The sequence below is a fragment of the Ylistrum balloti genome, unplaced genomic scaffold (assembly GCF_031769215.1).
Source record: "Ylistrum balloti isolate Yb309-2 unplaced genomic scaffold, AGI_CSIRO_Ybal_v1 Utg370196, whole genome shotgun sequence".
NCBI classification, from domain to species: domain Eukaryota; kingdom Metazoa; phylum Mollusca; class Bivalvia; order Pectinida; family Pectinidae; genus Ylistrum; species Ylistrum balloti.
Genome location: NW_026782173.1, coordinates 1,507,939 through 1,527,293, shown reverse-complemented (window position 1 = coordinate 1,527,293; position 19,355 = coordinate 1,507,939). Strand labels below are relative to the sequence as shown.

General features: G+C 35.1%; 1 protein-coding gene across 1 annotated transcript in view; it reads right to left on the bottom strand.

Moving 5' to 3' along the window:
- The window catches only part of LOC132551341 (short-chain dehydrogenase/reductase family 42E member 1-like), a 170,668-nt gene that overhangs the window by 49,728 nt on the left and 101,585 nt on the right, over window positions 1-19,355 (bottom strand). The window contains exon 5 of the mRNA XM_060215475.1: window positions 5,204-5,319. Coding sequence (XP_060071458.1) covers window positions 5,204-5,319 — 116 coding nt within the window. The remainder of the gene's footprint in view (window positions 1-5,203; window positions 5,320-19,355) is intronic.

Below are 19,355 nucleotides of genomic sequence, written 5' to 3'. Positions count from 1 at the left end.
GTCTATGATGAAATATGATGGCTTTACACAAGGAAACTATGGGTATCAGATAAGTGATTTTAATATCATAAAAACAAATACAGATAATTCAATAATAACAGCCTATAAAGTGTGTTTATCAGCAAGCAGACACTAGAATACTCCAATTTAAGGCTTTACCATTTCATACACAATTTATCTTCAAAAATAACGATATCAATAAATTGATGATAAAATACTAATTCAATTGTCCCTTTAGAGATAGTTTCCATGTATTAGGTTTGCCAATAGCTTTATTTACTGGCTAGGCAGCTAATTTAGAGACTAATACTAATTGGCACCGGTGCAGAAACGGTCATAAAATCAAGAAATTAAGGAAAAATCTGTATTAAGATTAAGAAAGCTGGATCTATTGTAAAGTTACGTATCTGATAACTGTGATAAAAAAAAAGCTGACATCATCTAACAGCCTCCCCATTCACTATTTAATGCTACGCCATAATAGGGGAAAATCTCTACAAAAAAATCCCTCTTAAATGAAACAACTTGATTAGTGATTTTATCAGGAATATCACAACAGATCACTATGGAAACCACATAGTGAGGAGACATGTTGAAGATTGTATCTGGACACAATTGTATTAGAAGGATTCAAATTAACCGTTCCTATTTGATTGGTCAATTACATATGATAAGGTCATTTTTCACAAGGTGAATATTTAAATCTTTAATGATCTGTTTCTCAGTGTAACAATTATATTTATAATTTAAATATGATGTTATCCATAACAATAACATTTTTATCACCTGTATTTGATACCATATAGTCATCTCCAGGTACAATTGTAGTGATTGTCTCGGACTTAGATTAAAGAGAAGAATATTCTGTTTGATAGAGGTATAGCAGTTTTATGAGGGACAACAGGAAGTGACCAACTATGATGAAAAGAAATTAATTGTTAATTCAATCAATATTGAAATAAACAGTATCTTAACGTAATTGACTATCAATGTTTTTAATTACCAATATTCAAGATAACCAATATCCAACACTTCAAAGAGACCCTCGCCACCACCTTTTTTCTCGGCACTGGCTTTGAGATTTCATCTGTCATGCTTGACTATACACTATTAAGTTATCCTGCTTGACAATCAACTTGATACATTTTAAGAGTACAGTACAAGTACAGATGTATTTCATCAAACTTCACATATCTGGTGAGTTTAACAAAGATTATTCTGTATCTGTTGACCTTCACTGAATTTTTTTTTTAATGTGTATTAATTTCATCTGATTTTAGACATATTGTCTAACAATTCATCATCAGTGCTGTAATGTCTTTCAGTAGAACCAACAGTTTATTTAATAAAACAAACCGACATTATCATATATGACAGCAGGGAAATGATTGCCAAAGAAATGGCTGTCAGAGGGATGTCACACCAAATAAATATCTGCTAAAGTAGAAGTCAGCGAGATGTCACACCACAACAAGAGATCCCAGAGGGATCATAGCACCCACCATGGTTTTTGCTCTCAATGATAAGAAATTTGAACATTCCTTTGCAGAAATAGCGATGATAATCTTTATCTGCCACATCCAAAATGGTTGCCTGGAAATCATTTTGTTTTTCTGATCAGTCCAAAAATCTCTCAGGCACAAGTAGAGACCAAAGGAAACCTATGTATGAAATTTGAGAGAGATCCATTAAGTTCATCCTGAGAAATAGGGATAACAATCTTCACAAGGCAAAATCAAAGATGGCTGCCTGTTGGTTGTTGAGAAGAAGCCACTTAAAGATTTTAATACAAAATGTAAATTGCTTCTGATGCATGATGCTGGACAAAAGGCGATCGCAATAGGTCACTTGAGACTTCACCTCAGGTGACCGAAAAATTGGAATCATAGGTTACAATAATGCTTTTTAATTAGGATACCTCATGCTTGCAGTGCAATGCATGAAAACAAAATATGTTGCACAACTAGGGCTGCACAGGAACCTTTGTACAATTTTCTGAGAAATACTTCAATAATTTAGAATTGGTGATTTACTCACCATTGCCTTTTGCCTTTTAATAGAATTACAAAAAATTGTTACACTGTTGTTCAGCCATTAGCCTTTGACTTTGAGTTAAAATTCTAATGTTTGCATCATGGAAATGGCCACCTGATTGTATCATTGTTCTTCCTATCGGCAAATCAAATGATGTCATGTAATGTTGCACAACTACTTCCACAGAAATAGTGCTAAAAAGAACTGCTTATGCATGGAAAACAGACAGACCAAAGAATCAAGGTCATTTGAACATGAATATGAAAATGAAAAGGATCTTTTCTTCCAGATTTATCTCCCCTTCATATATATTCTATCTTAGAAAATGTAAAAATCAAAGTGAAATTATTCACATTTACTTGCAACAAGAAGTCTCTAGCATCCATTGATCAATCTTAAAATCAATTTAAAACCTAGAAATTCTCGACTTCAATAGTGTCACATTTCACATCTTTGAGCAGGAATAAAAACGTCTCTTTAACAACATTCCACCAATAAAACTGTGAATCAAGTACACCAGTGTTACATTATTGTTCTAAGCCCTCAGATATAAAGGACAGCTTTTAGTCAAGTAAATTAATTACTATCTCAGAAATCAGAGTATTTTCTATTCCAGGGTGACCAATATGAATTGTTGGAAAGTTCACGCTTTGAAATGTACATAAATTTTTAATTTTCAATCACTCTGTTGTAGAACTGAGAACTCCCCATTGGGATGCATTACACACTTATTTCTCGTTCCTAGATATTATCTACATTTGATATTCCAAATAACTAGGTAATTACGTATATTTCAACACTTTAAAAACATTCTACTGAATAAATGCTGTATTCCTGATTGACATTTCCAAGATCTGCAAACCACCACATAAATGTCATATACATATATACACACACTAGCAGGATAACTTCTGGTACTATCCACCAGGTACAGGTTTCAAAATGAGGAACTCTTAACCAAAGAATCACTGTATATTGAACAAGGCCACCGTTGGCTTCCTGCAAATCAGATTTGTCGTCAAATCAACTGTACTATGAACTACACAGAAGGGCCAGACAAGATGTCAGTACCTTAACCAACATTGGCCAAATCAAGTCAGCACTTTTGAAAAGATTGATGTAAATTCCACGATTGACAATAAAGTAGGTGGAGGGCATTTGAGCGAAGGAGGATATACATACAGGGAAAGTAGTCATTTTCACAGGTGGAGGGAATGTGGGTATATATACAGGGAAATTAGTCATTGTCACAGGTGGAGGGAATGTGAGGTAAGGTGGGTATACATACAGGGAAATTAGTCACTGTCACAGGTGGAGGGAATGTGAGGTAAGGAGGGTATACATACAGGGAAAGTAGTCACTGTCACAGGTGGAGGGAATGTGAGGTAAGAAGGGTATACATACAGGGAAATTAGTCACTGTCACAGGTGGAGGGAATCTGAGGTAAGGAGGGTATACATACAGGGAAATTAGTCACTGTCACAGGTGGAGGGAATGTGAGGTAAGGAGGGTATACATACAGGGAAATTAGTCACTGTCACAGGTGGAGGGAATGTGAGGTAAGAAGGGTATACATACAGGGAAATTAGTCACTGTCACAGGTGGAGGGAATCTTAGGTAAGGAGGGTATACATACAGGGAAATTAGTCATTGTAACAGGTGGAGGGAATGTGAGGTAAGGTGGGTATATATACAGGGAAAGTAGTCACTGTCACAGGTGGAGGGAATCTTAGGTAAGGAGGGTATACATACAGGGAAATTAGTCACTGTCACAGGTGGAGGGAATGTGAGGTAAGAAGGGTATACATACAGGGAAATTAGTCATTGTAACAGGTGGAGGGAATGTGAGGTAAGGAGGGTATACATACAGGGAAATTAGTCACTGTCACAGGTGGAGGGAATGTGAGGTAAGGTGGGTATATATACAGGGAAAGTAGTCACTGTCACAGGTGGAGGAAATGTGGGTATATATACAGGGAAATTAGTCACTGTCACAGGTGGAGGGAATGTGAGGTAAGGTGGGTATACATACAGGGAAATTAGTCACTGTCACAGGTGGAGGGAATGTGAGGTAAGGTGGGTATATATACAGGGAAATTAGTCATTGTAACAGGTGGAGGGAATGTGAGGTAAGGTGGGTATACATACAGGGAAATTAGTCATTGTAACAGGTGGAGGGAATGTGAGGTAAGGTGGGTATATATACAGGGAAAGTAGTCACTGTCACAGGTGGAGGAAATGTGGGTATATATACAGGGAAATTAGTCACTGTCACAGGTGGAGGGAATGTGAGGTAAGGAGGGTATACATACAGGGAAATTAGTCATTGTAACAGGTGGAGGGAATGTGAGGTAAGGTGGGTATATATACAGGGAAATTAGTCACTGTCACAGGTGGAGGGAATGTGAGGTAAGGTGGGTATACATACAGGGAAATTAGTCATTGTAACAGGTGGATGGGATCTGAGGTAAGGAGGGTATACATACAGGGAAATTAGTCACTGTCACAGGTGGAGGGAATCTGAGGTAAGGAGGGTATACATACAGGGAAAGTAGTCACTGTCACAGGTGGAGGGAATGTGAGGTAAGGTGGGTATACATACAGGGAAAGTAGTCACTGTCACAGGTGGAGGGAATGTGGGTATATATACAGGGAAATTAGTCACTGTCACAGGTGGAGGGAATGTGAGGTAAGGAGTGTATACATACAGGGAAAGTAGTCACTGTCACAGGTGGAGGAAATGTGGGTATATATACAGGGAAATTAGTCACTGTCACAGGTGGAGGGAATGTGAGGTAAGGAGGGTATACATACAGGGAAATTAGTCACTGTCACAGGTGGAGGGAATGTGAGGTAAGGAGGGTATACATACAGGGAAATTAGTCACTGTCACAGGTGGAGGGAATGTGAGGTAAGGAGTGTATACATACAGGGAAAGTAGTCACTGTCACAGGTGGAGGAAATGTGGGTATATATACAGGGAAATTAGTCACTGTCACAGGTGGAGGGAATCTGAGGTAAGGAGGATATATATACAGGCTAGGGAGGGACTAAAATAAGGCATTAAATTGACACAAGAATTAAGGATTGGTCCTAATATTAATGACAATGATATTACAATAAATTGATGATATGGTCTTTGAAGTTAAAAGGCAGTAAACACATGTACCTTGTCTAAGGGAAGATAAGGCAGGGTTTCATCTCCATCTCTTGTCTCCTGTCCTCCAAACACAACATTGTAGGTACTTGTGTACACCATACGCCGGATTTTGTTCTTCAGACAGGCTGTAAATATACAAACATAAACCAGACAGGCTGTAAATATACAAACATAAACCAGACAGACTGTAAATATACAAACATATACCAGACATTCTGTAAATATACAAACATAAACCAGACATTCTGTAAATATACAAACATAAACCAGACAGGCTGTAAATATACAAACATAAACCAGACAGGCTGTAAATATACAAACATAAACCAGACAGGCTGTAAATATACAAACATAAACCAAACATGTTGTAAATATACAAACATAAACCAGACAGGCTGTTAATATACAAACATAAACCAGACATGTTGTAAATATACAAACATAAACCAGACATTCTGTAAATATACAAACATAAACCAGACAGGCTGTAAATATAAAAACATAAACCAAACATGTTGTAAATATACAAACATAAACCAGACAGGCTGTAAATATACAAACATAAACCAGACATTCTGTAAATATACAAACATAAACCAGACAGGCTGTAAATATACAAACATATACCAGACAGGCTGTTAATATACAAACATAAACCAGACATGTTGTAAATATACAAACATAAACCAGACATTCTGTAAATATACAAACATAAACCAGACAGGCTGTAAATATACAAACATAAACCAGACAGGTTGTAAATATACAAACATAAACCAGACAGGCTGTAAATATACAAACATAAACCAGACAGGCTGTTAATATACAAACATAAACCAGACAGGCTGTAAATATACAAACATAAACCAGACAGGCTGTTAATATACAAACATAAACCAGACAGGCTGTAAATATACAAACATAAACCCGACAGGCTTTAAATATACAAACATAAACCAGACAGGCTGTTAATATACAAACATAAACCAGACAGGCTGTAAATATACAAACATAAACCCGACAGACTGAAAATATACAAACATAAACCAGACAGGCTGTAAATATACAAACATAAACCAGACAGGCTGTAAATATACAAACATAAACCAGACAGGCTGTAAATATACAAACATAAACCAGACAGGCTGTAAATATACAAACATAAACCAGACATTCTGTAAATATACAAACATAAACCAGACATGTTGTAAATATACAAACATAAACCAGACATGTTGTAAATATACAAACATAAACCAGACATGTTGTAAATATACAAACATAAACCAGACATGTTGTAAATATACAAACATAAACCAGACATGTTGTAAATATACAAACATAAACCAGACAGGCTGTAAATATACAAACATAAACCAGACAGGCTGTAAATATACAAACATAAACCAGACATGTTGTAAATATACAAACATAAACCAGACATGTTGTAAATATACAAACATAAACCAGACAGGCTGTAAATATACAAACATAAACCAGACAGGCTGTAAATATACAAACATAAACCAGACAGGCTGTTAAAATACAAACATAAACCAGACATGTTGTAAATATACAAACATAAACCAGACATGTTGTAAATATACAAACATAAACCAGACAGGCTGTAAATATACAAACATAAACCAGACAGGCTGTTAATATACAAACATAAACCAGACATGTTGTAAATATACAAACATAAACCAGACTTGTTGTAAATATACAAACATAAACCAGACAGGCTGTAAATATACAAACATAAACCAGACAGGCTGTAAATATACAAACATAAACCGGACATTCTGTAAATATACAAACATAAACCAGACAGGCTGTAAATATACAAACATAAACCAGACAGGCTGTAAATATACAAACATAAACCGGACATTCTGTAAATATACAAACATAAACCAGACAGGCTGTAAATATACAAACATAAACCAGACCTTTGGGCTAGGTGAGCTAATTTAACAGACAAATCTAATTAGTTTCCTTCCACTTCAGCACCATCATAGCAAGTCCACCTCATATTTCTAGCTAATCCCTTGTCTCTTGTTCTACAAAAGCTTCATTTCAATACTGCAATATTGAGTCTCAATGGTACATCAGGTTGTAAAATAGAAATAAACCTTTTCCAGTTTTCTGTAAAATAACCTGTTTTGGGTTTTTTTAAAAGAATTCCCAAAATGTAATCAGCAACACACAATGTCTTACTCTGCAGAGAGAAAGTAACCTTTAGCATTAAGGAGCCACCAGGTTTGTTTAATATCTATACTCATCTGCACCAGACAGGTTGACTGACCTGGTCTATGTTGTGATTGATATAAACAAATACTTTACTGATAGGTTAACATATAAGTTGGAACAGCCATGTTTGCAAGAGTGGTCAATATTGACTGAATTTTGTAGGTAGTGGTTTAATGCTATTTCAAGTTTAGGCAGGTGGGTCAATAAAGCAATCTGTCTGATTAAGATTTTCAATCAGCCTCATTTTCAATTTATTTGCATATACATAACAGTTGCTGTAATTCTTTTTAATGATGTTTGAAATTCAAATTAAGTCCATGAACCATGATCAAAATGTTCAGAAAAATGGTAAAGAACATGTTTCTTTAAATCTACCATTCCAATATATTACAACAAAGTACATATTTTTGAAGGATGCAATTTTGTAGTTGACAGTTTCATAACAGAAGGTTAATGTTTAAAACACTATCAGTCCCTACTGCTCATAGACGGTTCAGTCAAAGGGGAGATAAGCCAGCCCCTGGGGCTCCATGAGCACTGACAAAACCGACAGATAAAGTCACAGTGGTAGAAGATCCTGGCTCAATGCTGATAACAATGGTCACTGAAATATTGTCTCCTCAAAATCCCATCAAAACTTACAACTTAAAACAATCCCCAAAGACACATATCTCAGATTAAATCGTGTTTCTTTCGTCTCTGTTTTTTTTCTCATGATAGAATGGGAAATATATTTTTAAAAAATATTCAAATGTTGAAATTTCTCTGGGAATGAGAGACAAGATGACTCCAACATGGACCTGACTACAATACAGTATTACAAGCAGGTTAACATGAGTCATCTACAGCTATGTAATTAATGATAACATCTTGAAATGCTAACACAGTCACCACACTAACCAGTTGGTGATATTTTGTAGTTGTCTCTCTCCTGATGAACCAAGTTGTCATATTTGTGGGCTCAAGTTAAAGACCTGTTAGGGACATTCACACCCTGATAGTGCAGGCATCCCTGATGGACAGGAAAGATAATGTTAATTAATACGGCTAATTACACACGTAATAGGTGGCAGACATGTACACTATCCCCACGAGGTCAGCATGGTGACGGGGATTACATCTCTGTTACCCCGGGGACGGTGTCTTGACTACCAACAGACATGCGTCTCTGTTGTAATATTTAACGATCATGCATGCTAAACACTCTGGGTGACACTCTGCCATTTTTAATACTAAGACAGCGATTGATGCACCTTTTCCATGGATGTTTCAAATGGAATTTTAATTGAAATTCCTAGAATAATGATATAATTAAGAGACATCAATTCATCAAAACAAGGCATTCTATCTCTTTCAAGTTTTTAGATTCTATATAAAACAAATATTCTAGGTTCCATTATTGTTATACATATTCCATATTCTTGTTTCCTTGTCCTTATTTCATATTCTTGTTTTCTTATCCATATTCCATATTCTTGTTTCCTTGTCCTTATTTCATATTCTTGTTTTCTTATCCATATTCCATATTCTCCTTATCCTATGAACATATTCTATACACTATTTTCTATGTATATATTCTATACTATTATGTTTCCATGTACATATTCTATACTATTATGTTTCCATGTACATATTCTATACCATTATGTTTCCATGTACATATTCTATACTATTATGTTTCCATGTACATATTCTATTATGTTTCCATGTACATATTCTATACTATTATGTTCCCATGTACATATTCTATACTATTATGTTCCTATGTACATATTCTATACTATATGTTCCCATGTACATATTCTATACTATTATGTTCCCATGTACATATTCTATACTATTATGTTTCCATGTACATATTCTATACTGTTATGTTTCCATGTACATATTCTATACTATTATGTTCCTATGTACATATTCTATACTGTTATGTTTCTATGTACATATTCTATACTATTATGTTCCTATGTACATATTCTATACTGTTATGTTTCTATGTACATATTCTATACTTCCTATTATGTTCCTATGTACATATTCTATACTGTTATGTTTCCATGTACATATTCTATACTATTATGTTCCTATGTACATATTCTATACTTCCTATGTACATATTCTATACTGTTATGTTTCCATGTACATATTCTATACTATTATGTTCCTATGTACATATTCATGTTTCCATGTACATATTCTATACTATTATGTTTCCATGTACATATTCTATACTATTATGTTTCCATGTACATATTCTATACTATTATGTTTCCATGTACATATTCTATACTATTATGTTCCTATGTACATATTCTATACTATTATGTTTCCACATGTTCATTGATCATTTGATATCATTTCAAAAAGAACAAAAAATTTTTGTGCAGCATTCAGAAACATGGATCGGTTAACAAACGAAATGACTTCATCTGTTTTTGATTTCATGGTATAATGATACATTTTACCAATTATCAGTGATGAGGTTCAAGGTCAGTCATGTACAGGATGACCTTCACTGACTCAACACCAGGTATCTATTACTAATGCTACAGAGACAATCAGTCGAACAACAATCTCAATGAGGGAACAGACAGCAAGGAGCCGTTTAATCAATGAAACCAACTATGAAAAACAAATGTTTTGGAGGGGCTGATGTTGGTTAAAATGTTACAACACAATTATTCTAATTTTCTCTGTAATACTGATACCAGCGTTTCTCTCTCACTGTGGTGATGACCACCACTATCACATGACCTAGTGATGCATGCCACAATATGAAACCAAATCCTTAGCCAATTAGAATAATTACATTGTTATATGAAGAGTAAAACTTAGTAAAGACTCTGCCATGACCAGAGAGGTACTTGTATAAAAGGAGTGCATATCAGAGTCCAGTCACAAAGAGTAGACTTAATGTTTATTTAATAAAGCAGAATTTAAACTTGGGAACTTAAACCATGAAATCACAATAATACAATCACATCCACTTCAACAGTCTGTTAAAGTAAATGGTTAGGTTACTGTAATAAACAATAAAACAAACTTCAGCATTTTGGAAAAAATGACACATGCAAGGTGTCTGTGATACTGCATACTTCAAACTGATTCATTGTAGAAATACATCCTACGTAGCTGTGACTTTGAAGTGCCACCACAATAACTATAGAGGCTTGCTTCCAGCAGGTGAACTCTTATATCATCATACAGGTGAACTCTTATGTCATCATACTGTTAAGTATTTTTTAATATTGCCATATTTTGTGTTTTAAAATAAAAGATTTCATTGTCTTATTATTTTTTTTTTTAATATACAAAAATGTTTGATTGTCTGGAAAATGTTTGATTGTCTGGAAAATGTTTGATTGTCTGGAAAATGTTTGATTGTCTGGAAAATGTTTGACAACATTGTATTTAGATTAAAGGGGGTACAATGAGTAGCATTGTAATGTAAATATACATTAAGATAGTAGATATAATTTACTTGTGTTTCCAAACAGCAAACATTTCATCCTCTGCATGCAAAATATGGCCAAAATAAGTTCAAGCAAAGACACAAATGGGACGGACTGAAAAATCACTTTATCCTTCGTTCACAGCATCAGGGTGATACACTGTGGTCCTTACATTGCACCCCTCTAAAACGGACGACGCTGAGTCAGAATGCAGTCTCAAAAACTAGCCATCAGAAAAAAAGTGAACTTTAATGTAACATGCTGCTCAAAATTAAAACATGAGGCATGTTTTGGTAAGTGTGTCTTTAACAGTTTGACTGTAACCATGTAGCAAATATCTTCTCTACTGCAACACTCATCAAATTCATCTACATTAAGCAAATGTAGTTTTATGAACCATCCATTTAAGATATTATTCCAATGTACTTGAGACTGCACTTTAACAATAAACATGTGAAATCATTCAAGTTTTGATAGATTTCATACATTTAGTTTTACAATTAACCAATCAGATGAAATGTTACAGTTGTCAGCTCGTTAATTTTTAGTGAACACAATACAATACACAGATGGGTCATTCAGTGGGATACTATTTTATTGCATGCAACAATTGTCAGCCAGGAAGAAACCAGAAGACATTACACAATTTCAGTCAGTTTAATCTTCAGTTTAGGGACACAAGATTGATATCATTATTACAACATTTTCTGTGATAGCAGCAAAAAAGTGTTTGTTAAATATGGCATTTTAAGATGCATCAGTTGTCCCTAGAGTCCAAATGGAAATTAAATGCTGCCAATGTTTTTGTCAGCCAATGAAGGTCCTGGGAAAGTTTATAGCATTTTTCACATATAAATCATGCGGTTTTGATTTGTCTCCATAATAGAATGAGTCCTGTGAGGGACAGTAAGGCCTGTGAGGGGTGATCAATGTTACGGTCATGCTTGACAGAAGAACTTCACTGTATATATAGAATCAGAGTAGGATCACGCCCTCAGTACAGGTCTCTAGGTGAGGCTGGGTATTACTACTGATAGATGATTCTGTACATGTGCAGTCACTTGGATACGATGCTGCCATCCTTGAAACTCCACGGGAACAGGGAGGTACCCATCACAACCTTGCGGAAACATCCAAGCTTTGCCATGACAATTTTGTACAAGAATAGTAAAGAGAGTCAGTATGATGTGTCAGTAAGTTACACATGGTAAGCCATGTTATACTAATGGAAAGTCGAAAGCTAACACTAATGTGTTTACACCAAAATAAACTATCAAGGTCCTACATCTACAGTTTTTGTAAAAGTTCAATGTTAATTCATCAACAAGTGATATTCAGCTACTAGTGTACATTTAGGTGTGACCTGATCATGTTATTTCCTATCTGATCAGATGTACAACAAAGGTGTGTTACCAACAGTAGGGTGTCAAAAAATGAATATCTTAATGAATAGACATACATTACAGTGATAAAGTTTGCAGCACTGTTGTATGGATGGCTACTTGGGATACTAGTGGCAATACGTACTGTCTTGGTAAATAAAAATATGTTACAATTGAGACTTTGATCCTCTACTAGAGGAAATAAAGGGTACAATGATCAAGAAAGAAACTTTTACATGTACTAACAGCTTTATAAGATGATCATCACAATAACAGAGATCCCAGAAAGATCTTACGCCCACCATTGTTAGGTTTCTATTTGTTCCTAAAAGTTGCATGCTTTCTCTTCATTTCTCTGTTTTTGTTCTTCATTATATGAAATTTGAATATTCCTCTCAAGAAATAGTAATAAGAAACTTTCATAGTCAAAATGCATGATGGTTGCCTGTCAGTCATTTCATTTTTCTGATCAGTCTTAAAACCACACGAACGCAACTAGGGACCATAGGAAACCTACATCTGAAATCTGAGAAAGATCCAACAAGTACTTCTCAAACAATAACAATACCAACTCTCATTGTCAAACTAAAGATGGCCGCCTGTCAGCCATTTTGTTTTTCTGATCAGTTCCAAAAATCAAAGCATCACAAATGGGGAGAATTTCATGAAATTTGAGAAAGATCCATCAATCCTTATCAAGAAATAGCGATAAGAAATTGTTTTAAAGTACAACCCTCATAAATATAACTAGACAATACCAACATTAACAAGATTTTGATTCAACACCAACATAGATGAAACAAGGAGAAAATATGAACAAATATTGCGAACCTTGATAAAAATACAAAAAAAATATATAACCAGGTATTCCAAAAATATCTGCATCTTCTGTTTTATTGATAACACAAGCCATCTAAATCCTGGCCAATCCACACAAGCAATGTTAAGTTACCCAAATAAGAAGCAGATTTATTCAAATTATAGCACCATGCATAATATCAAGTATCAAACACGTCTTCACAAGAAAACAGACTATTCCCAGATCAGATGATGACAGCGACCATAAAACTTCCCTACAGACTTAATCAACCTCAATCATCTTGAAACCCTGTTTTATAAGTTTATTTCATCAGTCATTACTTTCAATTGAATTCATGATCTTGGGAACAACTCGTAGAATAACAAATCAACTGTAAACACTATGGAGGTTTGTCTCCTCTGGAACAGGATCATTCAGCATATGGAAACAAAAACCATCATGCTATAATTGTCATATACAGCTTAGAGAGAAGCTGTCCCTGTTGGTTTTGTTGTAATTCAGGAATAGAGCAAGTTAAGCTGCTGACGATGAACAGTTAAAAGTAGGCATGACCAATAATATCATAAAGGTTATACATGTTGAAAGTAACAGGTAAATATTAACACCCATACACAGTCAATTACCAGTGATATTCTACTAAAGACAACTTCTAAGTAAAGGTACATTAAGCCTAAAATGCACAACAGAAAAAAGGAATGAAGTATCTTTCCCTAAAGAAGAGTTCAGGTGATGCAGACACAAGTTGCCAATCCATAATAGATCTTCTCCACTATGTCACTGTAGATGTTCTTCAAATGGGAGAATTATACCCAAACTGGATATGAGAAGTATTGGCCTGGGAAATCTACTGCAGAGCTGTGTGGTACAAGCATATGGCAGAAACTACCTATCAGATCTAAGGAAGACTTAATGTCTCAAGCTCACACTTATTGTAGGCTTTTTGGACACTTTTCATATCATCAGTAAAAACTGCACATGCTATTTCAGTGTGTAGGTTAATTACAACTTAGGGACAACAGAACTGCTGTATAGGTATTTACAACTGCTCTTCTGAGATATAACTTCATTTAAATTGTCTTCCAACAAAATTGCTCGCTCCGAGAATTTTAATCAATTATTCTTAAGCTCTCTTTATTTAGTGATCGTTACAAGTAACTATAAACATTCAAATGTAATTGTATAATTCCTCTGCTTTGTCTATAATTTACACCAGGAGAATACCAAAACATTCTCACCTATTTCCCAACACTAACCAAATAGAACTACCATCACTGTCTACAATAATACACATTGGTCCATTAGAGATGAATATTAACTCCAGTGATTACAACAAGTTACACTATAATTCAATTGTAAGTCTCTAGAGCCTGATCATTACTTACACATTAAATTTTCCCAGAATTCTATCCATTTAATCAGTCAAAAGCATTTTCAAGTTTGAAATACATATATAGCATTAAAATCCCCCTGTGCCCAATGATTGTTATGAATAGATACGTAATGATAAAATAGAAATGGATTATCAATATCGTTACACAATTATCACTGCAATCATTACAATCTCCCGCAAAGTAGATTCCCATTGAATGGCTGTCTAGGGCTTAAACTTCTATCCTGTTTTCCTGATTCATAAAAAAAATAAAACCGAAATGTAGAATTCTTGAATCCAAAATAGGAAGGGAGTATTGGTGACACTGATTTGATGCCTTTCCGTGACTATGCTAGTTTTGAAGAAGAAAGCTACAAGAAAGAGAGGAAGAAAAGCAGTGATCAGTCTTGATCCTGTTGCCAAAGGATACATCTCTGTCATGATGAAGCAACTAGCGGTCTCTGCCATTTTGCCTGTATACTGCTCACATTACAAAACTATGGAACATAGAGCATAATATGTCCATCAAACAGTCCTACCCATCACTCAAATTATGACATTAAAAAAAATGTTGAACGGACTAAAATTTCCGCATTACTAAATATTTGGGAACAAAGGAACAGACTCTTTGGTATTGTGATATTTAAAAGCGACACTAATTGTAGGGATTTGACATGAATATTCCCAAAATTGTACTGCTCCGATCCTTGATTCAGAGCAAAAACTGTCTTGTAGAATACTGCTTTCAATAACACTGTTTACGGTGTGACAGTGATTTTTATCAATTTTTGTTTCGGTCCCTGTGGAGAATGGATTCAGTGGAACAATTGTCAGGGACTACTAATCACCCATTCCAACACTTAAGCGTAATATTGAGCTATCAAATATTTCACGTTTTCAGCAACCTGATTTCCGTCCCAGAGGGCCTCGCTAACACTCTCATGATATTTCTTGCGTTTAAAGCATTTGATTGTAATTTGACAACTCGACTTGAAATTGAACCAGGTGATTGATTACGTAAGAAAAACAATCTCCCTGAAATCAGAGAACTTATTGACATAGTGTTTGGGACGGCTTGGCTGCATGCAGTTGAACACCACATAATCAGAACGAAGACAAAAGCCAATCCACGTGATACATTACTTCAAGGTCAAAATGCCAAAAGGAATGATAATAAGATTAGTTAATTGTATAATTAATGGCTATTTCTCAATATGATTTGTGCCTTTTCTCCAATTCTGCAAGTTATTGAATACTGTGGCGTAACTGCTTTCCATTACTGGAGTGTAAACCACATCCAAATCCAACCTATCCTTCACCATTATTACATCACAGATTATAGCAAAGGTTGACTCTGAGTCCATTTTTATAAATCCTCTTAATCATGTCTGGCAAATACATAATATCATACAAAATGCTATCTTTCAACCTTATGATCAACCTGGAATATCACCAGAATGATTTACATGCTGGTAAACAATTTAGTGATAAATACGGTAACCAAAGTTACAAGTAGAACTATTTGCAGTAGTACCAACTACAGGTGCTCATCCTTAAAAGCAAATTCAATATGGAGGTTAACCAAAATAGGAGAGCTGTACAAATTATATCTCAAAACCCAAACAACAAACAATCTCTCAAAACCAGACAACAAACAACCTCTCAAAACCAGACAACAAACAATCTCTCAAAACCAGACAACAAACAATCTCTCAAAACCCAAACAATCTCTCAAAACCAGACAACAAACAACCTCTCAAAACCAGACAACAAACAATCTCTCAAAACCAGACAACAAACAATCTCTCAAAACCAGACAACAAACAATCTCTCAAAACCAGACAACAAACAATCTCTCAAAACCCAAACAATCTCTCAAAACCAGACAACAAACAATCTCTCAAAACCAGACAACAAACAATCTCTCTCTCAAAACCAGACAAAATCTCTCAAAACAATCTCTCAAAACCAGACAAAAACAATCTCTCAAAACCAGACAACAAACAATCTCTCAAAACCAGACAACAAACAATCTCTCAAAACCCAAACAATCTCTCAAAACCAGACAACAAACAATCTCTCAAAACCAGACAACAAACAATCTCTCAAAACCCAAACAATCTCTCAAAACCAGACAACAAACAATCTCTCAAAACCCAAACAATCTCTCAAAACCAGACAACAAACAATCTCTCAAAACCAGACAACAAACAATCTCTCAAAACCAGACAACAAACAATCTCTCAAAACCAGACAACAAACAATCTCTCAAAACCAGACAACAAACAATCTCTCAAAACCAGACAACAAACAATCTCTCAAAACCAGACAACAAACAATCTCTCAAAACCAGACAACAAACAATCTCTCAAAACCAGACAACAAACAATCTCTCAAAACCAGACAACAAACAATCTCTCAAAACCAGACAACAAACAAACTCTCAAAACCAGACAACAAACAATCTCTCAAAACCAGACAACAAACTCTCTCAAAACCAGACAACAAACAATCTCTCAAAACCAACAAACAATCTCTCAAAACCAGACAACAATCTCTCAAAACCAGACAACAAACAATCTCTCAAAACCAGACAACAAACAATCTCTCAAAACCAGACAACAAACAATCTCTCAAAACCAGACAACAAACAATCTCTCAAAACCAGACAACAAACAATCTCTCAAAACCAGACAACAAACAATCTCTCAAAACCAGACAACAAACAATCTCTCAAAACCAGACAACAAACAATCTCTCAAAACCAGACAACAAACAATCTCTCAAAACCAGACAACAAACAATCTCTCAAAACCAGACAACAAACAATCTCTCAAAACCAGACAACAAACAATCTCTCAAAACCAGACAACAAACAATCTCTCAAAACCCAAACAATCTCTCAAAACCAGATAACAAACAATCTCTCAAAACCAGACAACAAACAATCTCTCAAAACCAGACAACAAACAATCTCTCAAAACCAGATAACAAACAATCTCTCAAAACCAGACAACAAACAATCTCTCAAAACCAGACAACAAACAATCTCTCAAAACCAGACAACAAACAATCTCTCAAAACCAGACAACAAACAATCTCTCAAAACCAGACAACAAACAATCTCTCAAAACCCAAACAATCTCTCAAAACCAGACAACAAACAATCTCTCAAAACCAGACAACAAACAATCTCTCAAAACCAGACAACAAACAATCTCTCAAAACCTCTCAAAACCAGACAACAAACAATCTCTCAAAACCAGACAACAAACAATCTCTCAAAACCAGACAACAAACAATCTCTCAAAACCCAAACAATCTCTCAAAACCAGACAACAAACAATCTCTCAAAACCCAAACAATCTCTCAAAACCAGATAACAAACAACCTCTCAAAACCAGACAACAAACAATCTCTCAAAACCAGACAACAAACAATCTCTCAAAACCAGACAACAAACAATCTCTCAAAACCAGACAACAAACAATCTCTCAAAACCAGACAACAAACAATCTCTCAAAACCAGACAACAAACAATCTCTCAAAACCAGACAACAAACAATCTCTCAAAACCAGACAACAAACAATCTCTCAAAACCAGACAACAAACAATCTCTCAAAACCAGACAACAAACAATCACTCAAAACCAACACAACTCTCAAAACCAATCTCTCAAAACCAGACAACTCTCAAAACAATCTCTCCAAAACAAACAATCTCTCAAAACCAGACAACAAACAATCTCTCAAAACCAGACAACAAACAATCTCTCAAAACCAGACAACAAACAATCTCTCAAAACCAGATAACACAATCTCTCAAAACCAGACAACAAACAATCTCTCAAAACCAGACAACAAACAATCTCTCAAAACCAGACAACAAACAATCTCTCAAAACCAGACAACAAACAATCTCTCAAAACCAGACAACAAACAATCTCTCAAAACCAGACAACAAACAATCTCTCAAAACCAGACAACAAACAATCTCTCAAAACCAGACAACAAACAATCTCTCAAAACCAGACAACAAACAATCTCTCAAAACCAGACAACAAACAATCTCTCAAAACCCAAACAATCTCTCAAAACCAGACAACAAACAACCTCTCAAAACCCAAACAACAAACAATCTCTCAAAACCAGACAACAAACAATCTCTCAAAACCAGACAACAAACAATCTCTCAAAACCAGAAAACAAACAATCTCTCAAAACCAGACAACAAACAATCTCTCAAAACCAGACAACAAACAATCTCTCAAAACCAGACAACAAACAATCTCTCAAAACACAATCTCTCAAAACCAGACAACAAACAATCTCTCAAAACCAGACAACAAACAATCTCTCAAAACCCAAACAATCTCTCAAAACCAGACAACAAACAATCTCTCAAAACCAGACAACAAACAACCTCTCAAAACCCAAACAATCTCTCAAAACCAGACAACAAACAATCTCTCAAAACCAGACAACAAACAATCTCTCAAAACCAGACAACAAACAATCTCTCAAAACCAGATAACAAACAATCTCTCAAAATCCAAAAAATAGTTCAAGGTCATTCATTTGAAAAAGCTTGGTAGTCTTCAATCCCAGCATGATACTTGTCTAATATCAAGACCCTCAGCATTTTGGTTATTGAGAAGAAATCATTTAAAGATTTTAACACATTTGACTCCTGTGACCTTGAAACTATGTCCAGGCCATTTATTTGAACAAACTGTGTAGCTCTTTAACCCAGCATGCAAGCAGGATGCCGGCAGACAAAAGGTGATCATAATAGGTCACTTGAGACTTTGTCACATGTGACCAAAAAAATTCCAAATTGCTTAAAAGTCCAGGAGAATTTGTTGGAAAAAGTTCCATCATGGAA